At 43.3% G+C, this 22,818-nt stretch overlaps 1 protein-coding gene across 2 annotated transcripts in view; it reads right to left on the bottom strand.

Annotated features, from left to right (window-relative positions):
* The window catches only part of PTPRG (protein tyrosine phosphatase receptor type G), a 416,775-nt gene that overhangs the window by 80,222 nt on the left and 313,735 nt on the right, over positions 1-22,818 (bottom strand). For both annotated transcript variants that reach the window (XM_062630206.1, XM_062630207.1), the window contains exons 9-12: positions 19,748-19,940; positions 4,785-4,969; positions 2,674-2,782; positions 874-923 (exon numbers count right to left, since the gene is read on the bottom strand). In XM_062630206.1, the coding sequence (XP_062486190.1) occupies positions 874-923; positions 2,674-2,782; positions 4,785-4,969; positions 19,748-19,940 (537 nt within the window). The remainder of the gene's footprint in view (positions 1-873; positions 924-2,673; positions 2,783-4,784; positions 4,970-19,747; positions 19,941-22,818) is intronic.

The following is a 22,818-nucleotide window of genomic DNA, read 5'->3' as shown; positions in this document are numbered from 1 at the left end:
TTTGCTTTTCACTGGCATGTACAGTCCCCAAGCTGGACTAAGTATTAAAATTTGACAGCAAATTTTATATGTCTATAATACTTCCATACATCATTAAACAAACATTAATCATTCAAATTCAAGCTTTGTATGTGTCATTTGCTTACTAGGGAGTATATCAGACTGGAACGGAATAAGACCAGAAGTAATGTACTTAGACTAAATTCTATATATGAATTCAGTCCATAAATTTTACTGAACATTTCAGTATACAGAATGCCAAGAAATTTAGGTTATGGATAGTTTATATTAAATAACCTAATAAGATGCTTTCAAATCTAAAACTGTATTCCAGTTTTACTGTAAATCTATCAACGTTTCTGATTCTGGAATACAAAAGCTTCAGTGACTTGTTACGGTCTCATCTGAATTAGAATTATAACAAAGAGCCCTTTAAGGCTTTATTCACATAGGAGCACGTATCTTTAAAGCACTGGAACAGCTAAAATGCTGTGTGTGAAGCCATATTCCTGCTGCATGTAATTCTGATCATACAGCTAATAAAAAAAATAAATTTAATTCCACAGGTCATCATTAAGATTATAAATCCCCTCTAAATGGGTTGAATACATCTTTGGGAAGACTTCTTTACACTTAGTTCTCCACTGGTCAAAGCATCCTGGGGCATGAAGCTAGAAAACCAAACCCCTTCCAGTAACTGAGGTTTCTTTATAAAACCTTTTGTGGCAGGTCTGAACCACCTCCCCAGGAAAGCCGGGTCCAGGCGCAGATTTACAACATCGTGCTGCCACCTGGTGGGAATGCCACCCCAAAATCACTGCTGCCCATTCATGCTCCGCACTGATTTATGGCCCGCCATAAATACGGACTTACCACTCCTGTTTTCACAATTCTGGTCCCCTCGAAAATTCGAGTAGTGTTAGCTGAGAAACAAAGAACAACAGCGCGTCAGTGGACCGGGAAGGGAGGCATTGGTAAAATTGCTTAATCGGTGAATATTGCTACCACAAAATGGGTATGTGGGTCTCTGTAGTAAAAGTAACTCAAGCTCATTTGGTGTTACTCACCTTACTTTGCACTTGTGTCTAAAGACAGATTCATTTCTCTTTAATTACTCAGGCCTGGCAACGCTGGTTTAAGTGCACTGTCAGAAAACACATGCTCTCCTTCAAACTCAAGCTGGATGAAATGTCCTGACTTGCACAGGAAGCAAGAGCACCTGATGATACTACTTTTTTCTGCCCTTATGACAATATTACCATTTTTTAATTGCAATTCATCTCAACTACAACTATAAGCTTCTGAAGAATGTTCTGAAAGCTCAAGGGGATTCTTTTTCTAGGTTAAATCTTGGGTACAGCCAAAGATTAAAAGAAGAGCTCCTTTTTGGGGAGACATGGAAGGAAACACAACATTTACTCCCACCGATGCGTCTCCTCCACTGCTTCAAACACTGGCTAGAGCACCCAAAGAGTATCCAGCAAAACTGTCACTAATGATTTACTCATAACTGTAATTAAACACGTATTGTGGTCAAATTTCAAATATTTTTTTCCATTCTATTATCTGCCAAGAGAGGCCATAATCAGTAATATCCAAGTTCCTAACTTCTGCCTGGCACTTAAAATGAAGCCCAAAACACTGTGCTGAGATACTAAGAAGCTGAGAGCTACACAGGAGATGTTGCTTGGATAAGACATTTCATGTCCAATCCCTGTTCTTTCTGCAATGCTGCTAACACTGTGGCATGACACCGAAACACAACTAAATTGTGTCCACAGCTTGATGTCCTTCAGATGCTAAGTGCTAACAGAGCAGGATTAAAACCTCCACGTTTTCCAAAAATCACACTGAAAAACGCCTCTATTATTTTGGCCCATATACAGCCTCTAATCCAAGTGACTCAACTCTTTGCTTCGTCTTAAGGATTTCAATTTTTAACTCCCTTCTTGTTTTGTTCTTCCACTACCCATTCCAAGGTTGTATCTATAAATTGGAGTGTGAGGGAATGCTCTCAGCAGAGGTGAATTTTGACCACCTTAATAAAGAAGTAGTAATAAATTCCCAGGAGGGAGCAAAACTTTGGCACTTAAAAAACTGGAAAACATCAAGTTCTTCTACCAAATCTCAGCTTTACCAGACTTCTCCAATAAACTTAAAAGGAAATCCATGACAAAGGACAGCTTAGCCTCCAGTTATTTTGCTTTCATTTAAATAGGGATGTTTTGGAAATCACTGAGGTTGCGTGCATGGCAAAACCTGAACGTCTCCGCATGTGCTTGTCAAGGTAGGACTGATCTCCTTTCCTCTTTACATAAAACAGACACCGATCAGACTCACAATCTCCTATAGCTGTGCCTCTGATGCATAAGCAGTCTTTGATGAATTAACTTTAGAACACTATACCAACAAAAGCTCTGAATTCTCCTAAAACCTGACAAACTCTGTCAGCAAAGAGGCAGAGCAGGCTTCCCTGTAGGCAAATGCAGGCAATCCCCCATCATTTCAAACAGGACTCTGATTAAGTCAATGTCCAGAATCCAAAATCAGCATTGTCTACATGCATTCAAACATCTTTCGAAACCATTCCACACCATATTTTGCACTCTGCAAAGAAAATGTTAAACAAACAAAGAGTCACTTAATGTAAAAATATGTATGTGGTTTTTTTACCTTGAAAGAGCATAGTCTGGCTAAAGTCACTACGCATTTCATTTCGGCAAACTGCTTGAACTCTGAACAGATAAAGGATGTCAGGTGAGACATGGCTAATGATGGCCTTCTGTTTAAAAAAAATAGATATTATTCAGTTTTTTACCCCCACAGAACTGTCCACGATCAGTTTGAAATATATAAAGCATTGTGCTAACACAGGACATTTATGCCACGTAAGACAAACTTATAAACAGGAATATTCACTGGTTCACTGGGAGAGGGCAAGGCCAAAGTGATGCACCCAACCTCTGCTTGCTTACTCTGCCCATGAGAAAGAAATGAGTATATCCCACATCTCCTCTCATGACAGTCTTCATGCACGGAAGTCTGCTTTCCTTACAAAAGAATAAATCTCCAACCATTTGACCTCACGGAAATTAAAATGAGATTTTTACAGGTGGAGATCCAAGTCCCAAACATGGGATTAACCCAGGTAAGTCACTGCATGTTCAAACTGACTGTTTATTTTGCCCAAACTGGCTATGGCAATTTGGTGTCAGTGGCCTGGTACACCATGATGGCTCAGCACACTGGGCTGGGATGCCCCTGCTTTTACTCTTAGACCTGAGATGCTGCCCTGCTGCCTTCCACATGGTCTTTTGTGTTGTTTTAGTCCTAAATCACATCAAGATAATTTCTTGCAGCAGACAGCAGCAGTGGCTGTATTGGTCACTTGAAATACCAGTGATCTCTTTAGTAAAACACTGTCTAGCTTGGTTTCAAGACGGGACAGCCCAACTGTCTCTGCCAGAGCATTGAAAGCAAAACTGCACTTTCCTCTGAGAAAGAGTTTCCTTCTCTTGCCCCTAAAATAGACTAAGCTGTCATTGCTTTCTTAACCTCCAAGCTCTGATGCACAGCGCAGGGTCTCACTGCGATTTATTTCCAAGCTATCACTCCATCACACCCCCTTCACTTCTATTATTTCTTTTACATAAAACAGGACAATTTCACTGTGCCCACCTCATTTTTGCTGATTAAGGCTCTCCTCCTTATACCTGATTAATAAAAATCTCCTTAAGAGTGTGAAGTTATGACAAGAGAGAGGTTACAATATATCATAACCTTGGGTGCCTTTCAATAGATTCCTTTCTGATTTCGTGAGGCAGATCGTTCCCTAATGTGACCCAGATAACAATGTCTAGTGGGGAAATTGAAAATATAAATGGAAATGAAGTAAAAGAATCTTGAACTAAGGGAATAAGAGGAGTATTATTGTATAACTGATTGAATGGGCCTAGAGGACTGTGTATTTGAAAAAAAAAACCAAACTATACCAGTCATTAGGAATAACACTCTGTGCTGCTGCATTTTTTATGTGCATATACAATTACTGATTTCATTATTCTAGAGGCTTTCTTTGATTAACAATAAACGGAGGCCTTTCAAATCCGAATGTGTCACTTTGATTTTACATGCAGAGAATGTTAAAGACCGGTACAATACTTGCTTCCACTTAGACAAGAATGACAAGCAGATCAAATCCTAAATGGAGAAGACAGATCGGTGTTTCCATCTGTTCTGGAACTGTCTCACTCTTTCCTCTTTTTCTCCTGCTGCCAGACATGGGCAGGGCTTGTACAGGGCTACTCTGCAATGATCTTATAGCCCTGACCATGCACGTTATACTGCTGGCAGCACCTGCTGCCAGAAACTGCTCCACAGACTGCAAGGGGCTAGGCACAGTGAAAAGCCTGAGCCCAGGAACAGATCTGGGGGTATCAGACTTTCAGTGTGAAAATCTGTGAGCTGAACACAAGCCAAAAGGTATTCAGAGCCCAACCGCTTCCTGAGCCAGCTGCTTCTCAGCAACAGTACATGAAAAAGCGTCTGCAGATTGAGTCCTTTATGCACTCCCATAAACTATAAATCCACACTCCAGTGTTTTGGGTAGTCGTTAGGCAATGTTCAACTAAAGCTGAACGTTTTGATAGCAATTCATTGCGAGCCAAACACTAGCCTGTCTATAAGGTAACAACTGCTTTCCTCCTCTACTTCCTTCTACTGAGAAAAATAACAATGTAAGGATAGCTTGACACAGATGTCTGGGGTTGACGCTGTGGTTTTACCAGGTCCTTGTCACTGTCCTTGGTGAAAGTCTTCTCCTTTTCATCTTCATTTTTAGTCCAGCTATATGAGATCATGTAGTTCATGATCGGAGGGTGGTAGATGGTTTCTGGTTGGTTCCAGGTTACAAGTAATGCTGTCCTGTTCACAGGCTGCACTTTCATGTTGACCGGGGGAGTACTGCAAGCTAAAAAACAGAAGGAAAACACATGAAGTCTTCGTAAATATCCAAGAGAAAATAAACAGGAAGAACTGTGCCTTGCTCTAAAGAGCCAAGATTTTCTTTAATGCCCTTACCTACAGTAATAGCTTAGACTGCAATCCACTGAGACCAATGGGATTTAATACCACCTGCAGCTGCTTTCTGCTCTCCAGAGTAAAGGAAGCAAGAGAATCCCTTCTCTGCAGGCAGGTTGCTTAGTTCTTGACTTATTTTCAGTCCTGACATTTGCACACACACTTTAAATCAGTCACTTAAGAGCTCAGCAGTGGAACATTAGGAAGTCAAATCAACCTGAGCCCCAGCTTCCCTGACCCACAGTCTCCTGCTGTACGATGGAGGTAAATACTCCTGTGTGTCTGCACACTCTGGAAATAGCTGGAACCTCACTTTATAATAACAGCTTTGAGACCTCACCTGGAGCATTGTGTGCAGTTCTGGTGTCCTCAACATAAAAAGGACATGGAACTGTTGGAACAAGTCCAGAGGAGGCCACGAGGATGATCAGGGACTGGAGCACCTCCCGTGTGAAGACGGGCTGAAAAAGTTGGGGCTGTTCAGCCTGGAGAAGAGAAGGCTGCGTGGAGACCTCATAGCAGCCTTCCAGTACCTGAAGGGGGCCTATAGGGATGCTGGGGAGGGACTCTTCATTAGGGACTGTAGTGACAGGACAAGGGGTAATGGGTTAAAACTTAAACGGGGGAAGTTTAGATTGGATATAAGGAAGAAATTCTTTAGCGTAAGGGTGGTGAGGCACTGGAACAGGCTGCTCAGAGAAGTGCTAAATGCTCCATCGCTGGTGGTGTTCAAGGCCAGGTTGGGCAGAGCCTTGGGTGCCATGGTTTAGTGTGAGGTGTCCCTGCCCATGGCAGGGGAGTCGGAACTGGATGATCTTAAGGTCCTTTCCAACCCTAACTATTCTGTGATTCTATGAAAATGTGACACTGTTGGATCAGGAAGTATTCTCCTCTTACCCTAGTATGTTTTTGCACATAAGCACATCTTACTTACTTTATTCTCCTCTATTTATTTTCCTTCATAGATTCTCAACTGTTTGACAGTAATATATTACCAGCACAGAGAAGAGTGGCATCTGATGGCCATCTCCTTTTCGTAACAGGCAGGGGGACCCCAGCGCCTTCCACAAGCGTAAGTTGCTGGGGATGTCAGCATAGGAACAGCATAACCAGCAGGCAAAGACACAGCTTCTGCTTAATGCAGACATCAACCCCAAACTTCTCCAGTGAAGACCAAGCCCAGGAACAAACCAGTCTTCACTTCAGGAGTTAAGATGTGTCCAGCCCACTCCCAGCAGCTGAAAACACCGGAGATGTATAGGCCAGGGTACTGATGGAGAACACTAGATGGCACTCATAAGCTACCAAAAAAACACATCACGTATAAAGAGTTCAGATTTTCTCCAAGCTTTAAAAATCGTGTTTAAAATACACAATTCAGGACAGATTCTCACATTCTCTTTCCCCATATAAACTCTGAACCAAGAAAAATCACTTGCTACTATACCTAAACACCTAAATGTGCCGTGGCAAAGGAACTGGTCTCTTCTGCCATGGAGAGTCAAAGTGTCACCCAGCCCATCATGCTGACACTGTTTGCAGGATTATTTTTCCCAATAGGCCTCTTCCATTTAAAGCCAACACATTCATCTTATTTGTGCTCTGCAGGTATGTGACTGTGTGTATCTTTGGCCATTATTTCACTTCTGAAGAGTCTTGGCAGCACCGAAGGCGAGAAATGTCTGTTCCTATTGCCTGGACTTTGCAGGTTGGTCGTGTAGCTCTAATGTTACATTACTGAAATAGCTACAGCTCCTAAATAAAAATGACTAAATGCTGTAAACACCAGCATTACTAGTTCAATAGAAAAATACCTGTCAAATACATTTGTGCAGTTATAACTCACATTTTGTAGCTAGCCTGAACAAGAGAACATCTATTGCAGAAATATGCTTGGGCAGGAAAGATATTTGGTGTTTGCTCCTGCCATGAGGAGTGACAATCTTGGAGTTCTGCAATAGATCCTTCTGCTCAACCCACAAGGATGATCCAGCAAAGCAAACAAACCCTGCAGTACCTCACATCACTGACAAAATGAATATGAGTTTCTATTTACACTGAGTTTAAGGGAACTAAACAGCATTCTGCTGGCAAAGCTGCAAAGCCAGAAGCAACCTCAGTCTGCTGCCTGCAGACCCCTTTCCTCCTGCTCCCTCCTGGTCTCTGCAGGGAGCATGGCATGAAGGTGGTGAGGACCCAGCCAAGAGAGCACATCTGAAAGTAGACCTTGTTGTCACTGTTTACAGAGCTTCACAATCCTTGCTATGCCTCTCCATGCTCACCAATTTCTGCTGAGATAGGCAGATCAATTCTCACTGACATCACTGCTTATTGATAACTGCACCAATAAATCATAACTGCCCCCTTTTTGAAGCTTTCTGTCACCACAGAATTACCCTTCAAAATGCCAGGCCAGCCTTTATTGTTCCACCTAATCAAATCCAGAGATAAAACGGCTGCACTTCACCCTGGCCCAGGGTGAAGGACTACACAGACCTAGAAATCTTACCCAGTCCTTGTCCTCCAGGAGGACATGCAGAGATTTATATACTTAAAGTAATCATGAATCTAGCAGTTCTAGAAATAATTCATCCAGGTAACCTTCATAAGAGACAGAGAGATCTACCTTAATTGTAACACCCCTCTGAACCATGGCTAGCCAGATGCTCTTCAGACAAGGACCCCAAGGCACCCAAGGGAGAATGCCATGTCCTCTATTTCGCGCCACTCTGCAGCCAGCTTTGATGCCATTCAGGATAGCCAAGCAGAGGAAACAAGTGGGTACTTCCCAAGGGTAAATAGAGGACTCACAGGCTCAGTTTAGAGACCCTCTCTGATCCAAGAAAGCCATGAGAAGTTTCAAGCAGCTGAATGACTCCAATGACTTTAGTGGGACAAGTTCTGTGGAGGCCAAACCTCATTCACAGCCAGCTAAAGGAGCCACAATTTACCATCCTGCTATTTCACAGTAAATATTACACATCTTTCATGACTTAGTAGGACTTTGCTCCAATTACGCCAAGGCACGTAGCAGTACCTGATGTAATTAAGTAATAACCAACCTCTTCTGTTCAGCCACTTTTTGTAACAGCTTATGAATAGGCAAAAAAAGAAATCTTTTCATAAAATGAAACATATGGTTGCATTTATTTAACCAAACCTGCTCAGGACACAGTGGAATAAAAACCCATTTGATCCAATAATTCAATTTGATGATTTAATTAAAGTGATACATAATAACGCAGCAAACGTCTGAAAGGCAAGAAAAAAAAGTGCAATGATTTGACCATCTATAAAATAACTGGCATTTTCCAGAGAGCTGATTTTCCTTTCAATAGTCTGTGTGCCTTGGATTCCTGAAAGAAGATTACAAGTATCACAGGCTCCCTGCTTGCTTTTCTTTTTAGATGCTACAGAACTTCCACTGATTTTGCAGGAGGTGCAGCTGAAGGACACACAGAAATGCAGAAAGAGGTGGGGACAGGGAGGGAGAGGTTTGGATCTTCCTCTGAACTGAATCAGGACACACTAAAGGGAAACACAAGCCTGTGCATTCATGACTGCTTGAGAAAACAAAAAGAACTGAAACCAACAACCTGCATCATTCCACAGTGACATAGCATAGAACATAGAATCATAGAACGGGTTGGAAAGCACCTTAAGATCATCAACTTCCAACCCCCTGCCATGGGCAGGGACACCTCACACTAGACCATGTCACCCAAGGCTCTGTCCAGCCTGTCCTAGAACACTGCCAGGCATGGAGCATTTACCACTTCTCTGGGCAGCCTGTTCCAGCGCCTCACCACCCTCACACTAAAGAACTTCTGCATTATATCTGACCTGAACTTCCTCTGCATCTCAGCTGTTTTTAGAAACAAATATTACTAATGCTCTCTTTCAAGTTCTGATCCTAAATGATAATAATATTGAGGGGGCTTTCAGGATATCTTTCTGTGGTGAGCAGATACACGGACTGGCCTTGCATAGGTCCAGCATGACACCAAAGCCACGATGTCCTGGCTAACAGATCATCTGTACCAGCCCTCCTGGAAGCAGAAAAGCCTCACCAGGGCCACAGAACTACATCCTGGAGGCACTCAGCAGCAGGTAAGAGTGTTTGCAGTACCACAGGTGCAGTACCGCTGGTGCAGTACCATGGCAGGCATTGATGCCCCGAGCATGGCAGAACTCTTGGAGTGACACCCCCCCCTCCCCTTCTCTTGGGGAAGACCTGAACTGGGAACACAGCAAACAAGCTGGCTTATGGAAACTCATGGCCAAGTCCTGCAGAAGAGGGAGGGTTGGATCTGGAGGAAGCCCTCTGACCTGACTCATGGCAGCTTTGGCCAGTGTTTCCAGCTGTTGACCACGTGTAGGAGCTTGACACAGCCTTTTCTCTGCAGATCAGCCCGCTGGGGAAGGCAGGGGCAAAGCCAGCATCTTGGCTGGCCTGGTCTTCCAGGGCTCACTCAAGCCTGGAGAAAACCTGCTTGCCACTCGCAGACAACTGCAGCATGCTAAGACAGTCCTAAGCGCTGGCCAGCCCAGCCATACAGCAGAGAATTATTTTCTTCATGTTAAAAACATTCCAATGGGCTGGAACAAACAAAATTAATTTAACAACTCTGCATTCATCTCTCCCGTAATTTGATTTGTATGTTGCACTTGGCGACGTAACCTCCATGAGGCTTTCCTAACTGCAGCCTGATAAAGCTTAATCCAAAAGCTCCTGGCAGCTCCATTTCAGAGAGCTGAAAGACAAAAAGGGGGCTCATTGTTCTGCAGGAACTAACCACTGATATTAAGACACACCCATAAATGCAGAAAGGGCTTTGCAAGAGAACATTACAGCTTTTCCTCCTCTTTTTAAAGCAGCCTACATTGCTCTTTCAAAGACAGAAACGCAAAACCAGCCAAGCTTTCTGGGTTTCATCCTGCTTTTTGCATATGCTACCTGTGGTTATAGAAAGAGATATTTAGGGAAAGACTGAAAGGGTGCAAGAACTGTATAGTCGGTTATTGCTCCTATACCTTCTCCCTGTAAAACAGGCGCCTCATACGATGAATCCAGTTGCACTGGGCTCAGAGGGATTTATAAAATCCTCTAAAAATGGTCTAAGCTAGCTCTTCCATGCATAAAAATGTCACCACTTTAAAGGCAGTTATTTCTAGCTGTGCTATGCCCTCTTTTGGAAAATCCCACTCTCTCCCTGCTGCTGCGTGTCTCAGTGATGCTGTTCCTTTCCACAGTACCGTGGGGTACACATTGTGTGAAGAAACCCTCACAATTTTCAGCACAGAAAAGCAACATGCCAATGAAGTCCTGAATCCCTCATGGTGAGATGGCCAGGGATCTTCCAAGGCATTGATACGTGAAGGGAGGAATATGTGGGCATCAGGATGTGCCCACAGCATGTTATTGACACAGGACTGCTTAGAGGCAGCTAAAAGATGGGGACAAGGGTCTTGTCTTGCTCTGTGAGGAAGCTCCTGGCTGTAAGGCGAGAGCTCAGTATGGGGGTTTCATGACCTTCTTCCCTGCAAGGGCAAAACAAGTTAGCGGCCAAGCTCTTGGGTTAGAGAAGGTGTTTCTTTCCCCTCTGCCCCAGCACTGGGAAGAGCCAGTCCTGCAGGACGGATGGACCACTTGCTGACCATAACAACACCCAACTCAGCCTCAAGTTTCCCATCTGATTTCAGAGCAGCCTGAAAACCGACATCCACGGCAGTGTTACTGGCAAAAGAGCGCACTAAGTTCACTCAGCCCTGCAGCCCCCTGCAGGAACCCGGCTGCAGACAAGACAAAAGTGATGCCACCAACAGAGAAGGGAAGAAAAATACTTTCAACTATAGATACAGCTGCCCTGAAATGTGGAAATACAGGTTATACTGCAATGAGAAAACTCACAGTTGCTCTCAGTGCCATGGCCAGCAGTGTCATGGTAAGGAAAGTGATACAGTGCCAGACTCGGCTACCTTACGTTGGCAAGACTCAGTGGAGATGCTTGGAAAGAGACTTTGATCCGTAAGGAACAACAGCATGCTCAGGGCTGTCGTATTCAATCTCAGAGTTCAGCAAGGGCTGTGCTCCCAAAGGATAATGAATAGACTACCAGGATCACAGGCAGAGACGACACAGGCTTTAACACACAGAGAAGTGCTAGGAGGCATACTTACAGTATTTCCCCCCCATTCTCCTTTTAATAAACATTTGCAATTTTTTTTTGCTTTGCTTTAGTGTATGTTGTTAACTTCTCAGAGTGCTTACAAATGGCATTATTACTATATAAGGATAATTGCTTTAAAGAGAAGTATGCATTTTTCCTTTCCTTTGCCTGCACTTCACCAGCAGGCAATCGCAGGCCCTGGAGCATGGCATACACACAAATACCCGTGTTCACTGACTTCAATCCACAGGCCGAATGTAGCTAGGAGACAGACTGTTTATCTTCTCTGCTCCTACCTTTCACTATGCTTCAAACCTTCTAGAGGTGTAAGGGACACTGATAGACCCTACACTTGTTTTGCGCCCTGGGGAATAAACTGGCACGTGGGGCACTTCTGATGGAGGGGTTCTGACCAAGCTGGGTTTTGCACTCTGCTGCCTGCCCATTTCTCGAGGTGAACACACAACCAACATCTGGATTCATTCCTGTAAGGTTTGCTTTCTAGCATTTGAGTACCTGTGATATCACAGCAGCATACCCTGTATTACTGAAAGGGCTGGACTGTGTGCTTTACTGTGTTGGGTTTGAGCCCAAATAGTTCATGTATTTCACAAACACTGTTTCTACAGCTGTGGCCTGAATCCTCAGCGGGTGCAGATCAGCCTTACACTATCAGATGCCATGCTGGGCTCAACTGATGCCCGCCAAGGATCTGCCCTGCAAGTCTGGTGTTTGTACTGCACACATACACGTGGCCACGCAGAGGGTGACTTGTGTTTAAAATGTACACCTGTGTCCTTATTTACACAGTGCTTCTGATGCAGCACGTGTAATCACATTCAGCAGCACGTGCTACATCAACAGGGGAAGAAAAGAGGATTTCCTGCCAGAAGGACATGGATTTGCCATGTTAGCCAGTAATTCTGTGGGCCAAACAGCTGGAGCAGCAAGTAGGCAGTGCAGAAAGGAATTCCCTGCAGGTATAAACAGAACAAATCATCAAGCTCCCTTATGAGTGCTCAGCTCTTCCAGCTTTAGTGACAGCTGTGAACATAAACCATACTTAAACTTTCACACCGAATTCCTCTTGCTCTTTTGGTTTGGGCCCTTTATAATATCTAAAAAGGTGCAAGCGATCACTTATTGTTTATTAATAAATGCATTAATAAATCCATGTCTGCTACATACAGGCACTACTCACATTACAACCACATGGAAGTTACTAAAGGTGAAAACAGAACCCTGCAGAACAGAGCCCCTAGGAGGGGAAGCATGAGACTTATGTCAGGTATATCTAGCACATCTTTTTGTACCTGATTCCCCTTCAAAATGGGTCAGGTTTTTCCTGAAATGTTTTGCCTTCCACCTGACTCATCTGAGGCTCTTTGCAAGGCAGCAGCCTGTCCTTTCCTGCTTTTGCATGATGTACTCCAAGACAGCTGCATACACAATGACCCAGCACTGCAAAGCAAGACAGAAGAGGTGGAAGGGATGAGATAACCGAAGGAACTCACTGATTTCTGCCTAAATTGGGATTACAGCATGTACTCGAGGTGCACATCAAGAGACTCACGCAGCAGTAGGTGAGTACATATACTTGGAGCACTGAGGCATAGTGGCAGCCGGGCAGGTCTGCAGTGCAGAGATGATGCAGAGCAAGCAATTAGCAGCACAATGTTACCACCCTCATGTGCAACCTTTTGCACTGAGCCTGTCTGCTGAGCCAACAGCAATCCTAATGATGATACATAGATCCATCTGCCCCGGAACACTGTAGTAGGGTGCTGACTTGATTAAAGGGGAATGGAATTAGGAAAGGACAGTCTTCACAACAAAGCAAAATCAAAAAGGGAAGTAGGAAAAGTACAGTTACCCAAGGAATCTGGGAAGGACTTGTTAATAGAATGGCTTGGGCTGGAAGGGGCCTTAAAGCTCACCCAGTTCCAAACCCCTGTCATGGGCAGGGACACCTTCCACTAGAGCAGGTTGCTCCAAGCCCCTGTGTCCAACCTGGCCTTGAACACTGCCAGGGATGGGGCAGCCACAGCTTCTCTGGGCACCCTGTGCCAGCGCCTCAGCACCCTCACAGTAAATCTGTAACGTAATCTATGAAGAAATCTTTCAAGATTCTTCCAAAGAACAAGAATAATCAACTGCAATGGTAAACATTTCACAGGTTAACTAAAACAGGTTCTCGCTCATTTTCATTTCCCCCAAGATATTTAAAGAAAATAACCAGTTATCATTCTGGTTTAGTAATCCCAAGTTAAGATTTCAATCATGTATCATTTTGAATTTAAATTTACTATGCTGTTGTTTTGGACAGATTCCACTTAATGCTACAGAGTATTTTGTGGTCATTTAGGTTTGACTAAAATACATAAATACCTTCTGCAAGAATAGAACTTTTCTGCCTAACACTCCCTTTGGCCTCCCAGAGAGAACCCGAGGGCATGAAGAGACTGCAAAGCTGTTTTGAGAGAGTTCTCATAAAACACAGGCATTTAGAAAGCAGAAACAAATTACTGGAAGTAATAACAGAGGCTATAAATGAGACAAATAACTTGTTCTCATTCAAAAACACTGCCACCAATGCTCTAAACTATTTGCCTCAAAATGATGATGTCACTGCACACCATCTCAGGAGCTTTGGATACTGCTGCAGTGGAGGTGCACTCCAACACCATGCAGGCAGTACCTTTGTAGGAGGCCTTGGTTTAATTTCTAACATCAGGTGCCATGAAACAGTGAATAAGAACTAAATTGCTTTGCTTGAGCAGTGCTGTACCTTTGACCGCAAGTCGATAGTTGGAGCCATGCCTCCAGCGTACAGCACACAGGAGGGAAAATCAAGTATCTTCTATCCATGTTTTAGCAGCATCCAGTTACAAGGACTTCCAAACTGTAGCATTACCACATAACAAAGAACAGCAAGGAAAATGATTGCCTGTGTACCACGAGAGAAATCTCCCAGCTGTTTAATTTGGGAGTCCAAAGCTAAGTAAGTTTTATTAAAGTGAATTTATGAGTGCTCATTATTTAACTTAGTGTAGGATCAAAATTAAATATATGTGCTGGTTTTGGCTGGGGTAGAGTTAATTTTCTTCATAGTAGCTGTGTTTTGGATTTGTGCTGCAACAGGGTTGGTAATTCAGGGATGTTTTAGTTATTGCTGAGCAGAATTTACACAGGGTCAGGTCCTTTTCTGCCTCTCATCCCATCAGTGAGGAGGGCTGGGGGTGCACAAGGAGTCAGGAAGGGACACAGCCAGGAGAGCTGACCCCAACTGACCCAAGGTATATTCCAGGCCATAGGGTGTCATGCTCACTGTATAGAGCTGAGGGAAAAAGGAAGGGAGGACATTGAGAGTGATGGTGGTGCCTTCCCAAGTCACCATTAGGTGTGATGGAGCCCTGCTTTTCCTGGGATAGCTGAACACCTGCCTGACCATGGGAAGTGAATTGCTTTGCTTGCATGCGCAGTTTTTGCTTTACCCATTAAACTGACTTTATTGCAACTCAGGAGTTTTCTCACTTTTACCATTCTGATTCTCTCCCCATCCCACCGATGGGAGTAAGCAAGCGGCTGCGTGGGGCTCAGTAGCTGGCTGGGGTTAAACCATGACAAGATAGTACTTTGAGGTGAATTCCCACTGATGGGAAACAGCATCATTTGAGACTCCAGCAAAGAGTAATCAGACACCTTTGGGGAAGTAATCAGGCATCTGTGAAAGAAAACTCTGATGTCAAGAGCCCCTCACGTGGGATGCTTGTTTAAGTGTTGTAAGGCTTGAAGAACATTTAATGAGAAAGAAAGGTTAAAGGGTTGTTTTTTTTTCAGCATTAAAAACCATAAAGAGCAAGAAACAACATCTGATGGTCCTAATCAGCAGCAAAATAAAATGGGCAAATATTGTTGCACATAGGGTACTTCCCAAAACAAGGAAATGAAACACCTTTTCCTCCTGAATTTCCATGCCTACACCTTTACTGAAGCAGGTAATGTTTTGTAAATACATCTCTGCTTGATGGAACAACATGTGAAAGTAGTAGGGAACATGCAGACTCAGGCCGTTGAACTGGACGGCCTTTTTAATGTAAGAGCTCTATTTGTCCCTGTAGAGCAATGCACACTATTAAGCTGATAAATAATTAGCAATCCCTCTAGCATAGCTGCTTGCAAGCAGGCCATGAAAAGGAGGAGCATGATATGCAATGTGACAGAGCAACACAGTCCTGAGCCACAGAGGACAGGCCAGAGAAACAGCAGACAATTTTAACCGAGATGGTCATGTGTAGAAAATCAAACCCTGTCACTGATACAGGATCTCATGATTATTTTATAAATACATTCTGGTTTAATATGTCTGTACAGAGAACCTCTAGCTTTTCAAACTTTATATGAATCAGTATCGTAACACTGGTGAGCCCTCTTGTTAGCTTTTCAACCCCTGATGATCTGTGTGATTTAACAGCTTGATCCACTGTACACCTTGAATCTCTGAAAGTTTCATCTTCTTAATAAATATTATGGAATCACAGAATGGTTTAGGCTGGAAACGGCCTTAAGATCACAAAGTTCCAACCCCCTGCCATGGGCAGGGACACCTCACACTAGACCATGTCACCCAAAGCTCTGTCCAACCTGGCCTTGAACACTGCCAGGGATGGAGCATTTAGCACTTCTCTGGGCAGCCTGTTCCGGTGCCTCACCACCCTCACAGTGAAGAACTTCTCCCTGTCTAACCTGAACTTCCCCTAAGTTTGAACTCATATTGTTGTATGACGGTTTATTATCAACCAGTTGCTACAATTACATAGCTGAACAGTGTTTATCCTCGATGGTATATTTCAGAAATAAGGTATTTAAAGATGATCTCTCTGGTCTCTTGAAACAACTCCAGTGTCAACTTAAGAATTAAGCTCAGCTCATGGGGCCTAATACAGTCTCATGTGTATGCTTTTATTCCAGTCATACAAGCAGTCCTCAAGAGAACTGTCTGAAATCAGCTTTTGCCAACAGGAGGAAGGAATGAGATAATGGAACCAAAGAAGCTGGTTCTTGCTAAATACTAACACAAAAGGAAAACTGGAGTTTTCACTCCCCAGTGGAAAATCAGCCCTCTACACTATTTTGAATTAACTAAATAGTTTCGCCACCTTGTACTCTGATGATTGAAAACACCTCCCTCCCTTCATTGCCTCTTTTCAATTAAAAAAGAGGAGGGAGAGGAGAGTTGACTGCAAAACAAGAAGTTGGTAACACTTGCACTGGCTAACACACTGGATCCAAATGCACTGACAGTTTTGGTTTCCCCAAAATAGCCTTTCCCAAAAGGCATTTTATTTACCAAATGCCACCACTTACAGGGCCTTGCTAAGGAAATAGTCAGAGGACTGGCATAAAGCAAGGAGTAGTCTTCCTCTAATGTATCTGTAGGTTATGCTGCTGGTCAGGGTTCTATGACCTGAGGGGTAGCTTTGATAGCTGGGAGAAAAGACATTCCTGTTTAGTGCCAAACTGTTCAGGACAGTGCATTTGTGAATGGGAACAATGCAGAGCTGCATTGCTTTGTGCTGATTTGAAATTCCCTATTCACCAGGGAATTCTGAAAATGATTCTGAAAGTTATGCAAATTGCTCTGGGCACATTTTCCTCCCAAATAAGAAAGGCTTACATAATGAACACTGCACTGTGTTCCAGATTAGCAATACTGCCCACAGACTTAATAGAGTGTGACAGAGGAAACAAACTGCAAAGATTCACACCGACAAACCAGCCCAAACTTCCCCCTCCAGAGCTGAAGACCATCACGAACTGTATCACCCTGCAGCAAGTCAAAGACACATTCTTGTGACCTTGCCTTTTTCTACAACACATAAACCTAAGGACAGGGAGGGCAGACAACAGCCAACGTGTGACAGCCATTGGTCACATTGCTTAATGCAATGTGGAAAGCATGGAGATGCAACTGTAAGGTGTGCAGAAGGATCTGCATAAAAATAAATGTGTTATGCTAACCCTACACTCCTGTATTTGTATGCCAGACTGCCTGGCTGAGCAGCACTCTGTGCGCTCAGCTCCTCAGTACTTTTGCGTGAATGACACTATTTATAGAGAGGCACTGTATTTACTAGGTGAATAAACAATAGGTTTTGCTTTCACTCAAATATTATGACTTCAACTCCTTTTATTTATATGTCAGTAGTTCAGAACATGTAGTGGACCAGGCACATCATCACTGTTCACCATTGTCAAAGAAGGGGCCAGAAACATCCATGTCGTTATATCTCTGGAACAGCTATAACTCATCTTGTAACCTTTGGAGGATACGCTACAATCCATTTCGTGTTAGCAACACTGCAGCAACCTATTTATTTTTGAGTTCATGAAAAAATGCACCTATTTGCAGTGTCCCCTGGTGTGCACACAACCCAAAAAGTGACAAGTTGACAGAGTAGGTACAAAAAGACTGGCTGCCCAACCATTAGCCTCCTGTTGCAAAAGCTCAAGGGAAAACAAATCACTGACTCTAGGATTATCCATGCCATTAGATGGCATGCTGAATGTTGTCAGATCACGGGAAGTGCATCCCCCCCAACTGAGAGGCTCTCTTGAGCACGTCCTAAGCTTGAATTCCCAGGCAGGCATGAGTACAGAGCATTAGAGTACCTGGACATGATGGAAGAGGACACAGATAGAACCAGGAAACCAGTCCCCAAGGATGCAAGGTGTCAAGCACCCAGGTACCAACCTCTCTAAACATGGACTAACGGCTGTGCAGCTCCCTTGCTCCTGTAGACTGGCTCACATCATGTTAACTAAGTCATATGTGCTTGGCTGAATCTGGACATTAAGAGTTCTTAAAAATCAAAGTCAATGAGAATCTTTCCAATTATTCAAGTGCTCTTTTGACATCAAAACTTCCAACTTCAAGGTCAGCTCATTAACTACAGACCTTAGTGTTTATAATGGTCTGTCAAAATTGTGGGTCTTAGTTACTTACTGTGGGGGTGAAAATCGCCTAAAGCATTTTTATAATCCTAAAAACCATCCAGTGCATCAAAGAATATGCAGGCATGTGGCCCAAGCAGTAAAATCTTCTTGGATGTTATACCACATGTACCAGGGGTATCTTAGCTGCACTCAGAATGAAAACTAGTCAGTTTTGTCACTTCTAACATAAAGCAACCGATTAACTTTCATCACTATTCTGGGTAAGTAATGTGTACACAGGATATACAGGACATACTGAAGAAATACATACTGACACATGCTGCTGTTAAAACACTGATTGAAAACTGCAGGCCAGAGCAGCAGAGCGCAGCAGGGTTTCTTCGTTCCCAAGACCTCCTCCTGACTTCTAATGTAAATTCTCCATCCCAAGGATAACTTTAACATACATGAGATTTGTGTATGTGTATATTTTATATATATAAATATGCATGCTCACAGAATAATGAACCCTGAGGAATACACTCTTCCAGCACTCTCTTGGGAAGGTGAAGTTGCTGAATGCAGCTGTTTTCATGATTCACATCATCTAAAAACTATACTCTCTGTGCCTGGCCAGGTGAAAATGACAGGTATGAAAGGGAAGCTTGTAACTCTGCTTAGCTGTTTCCTTCTGGCAAACTGCCCTTCTCCTCTTTACCTCTACCCAGAACTGGTTCAGCACCAACCACTTCTCGAGACTGAAGACGGGGAAGTACATGTCATTCTTCTGCCTTTAAATAACACCATTCAATAAAATAAGGGCAAATAAAGGTAGTAAATGATATTTATTTCTGGTCTTATTTTATCCAGCACACATTGCTATCAGAATTGTTCATGTGCTCCTCTAGCTAGAGCTGCCTGTGCCAACATGGCTGCAACCTCCCTCTCACCCCCCTCCGTCCAGCTCATTATCTAGTGTCTGACAGAAGCAAGTGCCAGCCGCTCTACAAAAAGGCACATGAAACACTCCAGCAAGACATCAGAAAATCACCTGCCTCTAAGGAAGAGTTTTTTCCTCCCTGCCACCATTACAAACAGATTGATGCAAGCGCTGACTTAAAAGGTCGACGGCTCTTCAAAAGTCTTGTTACTGCAAAGATGAAACCCATAACCATATCTGGGTATGCTGTTCCTATTCAAACATGCAGGGAGCCAGTGCTAATGGGGCTGAAATTTTATCTCTGATCTTGTCTCTTCATGTTCCTCTTTTTGGCAGGGATTGTTAAGGTCCTACAGCCAGTTGGCAGAAACAGGGACACTGCCAGTTTGAGACTCACATGTTCTGGGGCTTTATTGCCATGGCACCTTGTGACAGCAAGCTCCACAGGTAATTGCAGGCACCCACAGGACTAATGAATTTATTGACACTTACCAACATGGAATGCCTGCTTAACCTCCACTATTTCCTTAGTAGCTTACAGCTATCCTTGACACCCTTTGATCACAAAGGAGACAAAAAACACTCCTATTAGTCAAGTGCAATATTCATAAGTGCAATCTACCTTTGGAAGCTTCTGTGCCGAGTGGATTTTCCAAGAGGTCTGTCATATCTTGTCTCCAAGCATCCTTCACAGCAGACTTGGACACTTTCCTGTTGTTCAGGCTTTGCTGTGGTCGGAAGTTATTCCTCAGGTACTCCACGGACTTGACGTGGTCTTGCTGTTCAGTGGTGAATATGGAGTAGAATGCCTCCAGCTGACCGCAGCCATCATGGCAGGGGAGAGAAAGGACATTAATTAGAAAAACAATGTACTGAAATCTGGGTGGCTGATAAGAAACTAAAATGGCAGGAAGTTAAATGTTGATGCCAGGACTGAGAAATCACATGGGAATTCAGGCTGCCCACTGAAATCACTGCCAACTGCCTTATCTCAGCACAGCGCTTATCCTGCCCAGCAAGGGAAGGCCTTCTATCAACCTGCGGATGTCTGTCATGGGCAGGGAAACATGTGCCCTTAGACCCCTGGCCTGGAAGGATTTTGTTTGACACAGCCTTTCCAAGCCCTCCTCACCTTGGCACCGCTTTGTTTCAGAGCATCACGTCAAAAAAGTGCTTCCAGGTTATCCCACCCCAAGAGCCTTCTCCAGGACAGGGCAACGCTACCTTGTCTCTAAATACCATATGAGCTTTAGCTGCCAGGCCAAGCTTCTCAGAGAGCTATTGCAGCACTTTAGGTGCAGTTAGCGTAGATTCCTCTTGGAATATGTTTCTCCTGTGGATTCATATTTGAGCTATTTCTAATAAAATGGATTAACCTGTAAGGAAGAACTTTCCTGTTACTTCAGAACTTAGTATTGCTTAGAAAGAAGTATCTAAGGCAGAAATGTTTCCAGCTAATTTTTTTCTCGCAGCTATCAAGTTCAGTATAGCATTTGCTAAGAGTCTGTTGCCGTTCTCATCCAGAACTGGAATGAGTTATGTTGCTGCTGGAACAACTAAGCACGACAGAGCTGAGAAGGATTCAATCCCCATACTGTTTGCATAAACATCAATTACATATATCGATAATATGGATTTTGAGAGTACAGGATCTGGCCCAAAACTTTACACTCATAGCTTTTGACAGCTCATTTAGAAAGCTACACCCTTTTCTTTAAATGCAGCTGCTCTAAAAGCTATAGAGGAGCTGTCAGAGTCCTGAAACTTGCATCTAGAAAAAGCTATCATTGTAGCCTCAGTTGACAGTACTGATAAAAACAACCAAAGAAAGGTGTAAAGAGTAGTCAAGCACTTCCACTGACTCAAGAAGCACTCACTACCATTAATTTCCCGTCAAACCAGTAACCATAACCCCCCTTTTGCTGCTGCTACCCACCCTGTCCGGTCTGCTGGGCTTGATGATGGTAATTAGGCTGAAATCTGTACAAATCCTCTGACCTCCAAGGCAGGAGTGAGTTAATTTTTACACATTTCAGTCCAACTTAAGTCCCCATGAAGTGGGTGATGCATTGAGCCAGCTGACGGATATATGTATAGGAATGTTACCCAATGTGCTCCATGTGGGAGCAGCACATGCATAGCAGGAGGGAAAACGGATGGACCTCATAGCTCTAATCCTGAGTTTGGGAACTCTGCACTACAACATAAAACGAAGGGAACTGAGCCCTGCTACTGGCAATCACCTCTGAGATAATAGCACAACTTGTATATTTTTAGTAGTAACTTCCCCCTAATCACAACTACTTTTACTGTAAAAACAAGGAAATTGAGGCAGGGGGCAGCAGGAAGGGATCAGCCAGTGACCAGTTCCCACTGCAGGCAGGGAGCTCAGGTACCTCTTCCAGCCTTGCAGGTACTGATGGTGGGATCTGGACTGCACTTTTTCTGTATCTCAGATGAACGCTCTATTCCCTGGTTCCCAGCTGCAATTCCCTCTCTGATTCTTCAGAGAAACACCTTGAAAAACCTTGAAAACCTTTTCTAATTATTAACAGGAGCCTCTCGGAAGCATTGACAGATTGGTTAAAAGTGGGATAAAAGGACTATTATCTTAGACTTCTGTCTTCAGGGGAAAAAAAAACCAACCCAACAGATGAGCCCTTCTATGAAAGCACAGACCAAAACTCTTGTGAATATTTACATATCTTTTACACTTCTTATACTGGAAGCAGTTTTGATGAAGCCAGCTAAGAGGACTTAAGGTTACTTTTTAAAAGCTCAAGATCTTGGGCAGCAACTGCTTCTCTGAAGTCAAGTCTCTCGGCTTACACATCCATGACATCAATTGAATTTTTAAACTTCCAGAGAGAACTTCTACAATATTTTCTTCTGCCATGCTACCTTGGGGAGGTATAATTGCATTTTAACAACTGCCAATTCAAATGCGATTTTTAACCTTCCCCTTTTTATGTGTTGAAGTACAGATAAGTCATTTTAACTTCACTTTTACTATAAAAATATTATCTACATAAATGAGAAATTAATTTATCTATAGCTGCTCGAAAAAAAAGCTGCAGTCAAGGAGCTACATTCATGCTCTTCAAGGAGTACAAGAGCTCCTGTTCAGCAGAAGAAATGAAAAGCTGTTGTAAGACTATTGTAGATACAGGGAAACCTGATCTAAAACTCCAAGTCGTGTAATTACAAACTATTAAAGCCTGATATGCACAGTCTTCTATGGGTTGGATATACAAATGGCAATTAAAAATACTGAAGGTGTTACAAGCACAATGAGATACTCTGAGGCATGCATTATAAGAGGTAATGCCATGCTTTGGGTCACTGAATGCACTTAGCTTTCCAATGCATCTGCAGGGTGACACAGCTTGTCCTGTTTTGTTCTCTAATTATTAGGAAAGACGATGATGATGGAGCACTGAGAATAGAGAAGCTTCCACAATTGGACCACTTTAGTACTGTCCTTTTTATAGCAAGGTATTTCAAACAAAAGCAAGGATTTAATTGGAATGGCAACAAAGCTTAAACAATATCGCTTTCTTCCTCTGGGATTACAGGGCTGCTTCACAGGGTTTGTGATAAAGGAGGTTAAACTATGGCAATGGATTATACTGCACTGTTGCTGTTAGAGGAACAAATAATAATCATAGCAAAGGCAGGGTGGCAGGCTTTTAA

This window comes from Pezoporus occidentalis, unplaced genomic scaffold (genome assembly GCF_034315485.1).
Source record: "Pezoporus occidentalis ecotype Australia unplaced genomic scaffold, CSIRO_AGI_Poc_V1 ctg35, whole genome shotgun sequence".
Taxonomy (NCBI): domain Eukaryota; kingdom Metazoa; phylum Chordata; class Aves; order Psittaciformes; family Psittacidae; genus Pezoporus; species Pezoporus occidentalis.
Note: the sequence above shows the minus strand (reverse complement) of the source record. Positions and strands in the feature narration are given on the sequence as shown.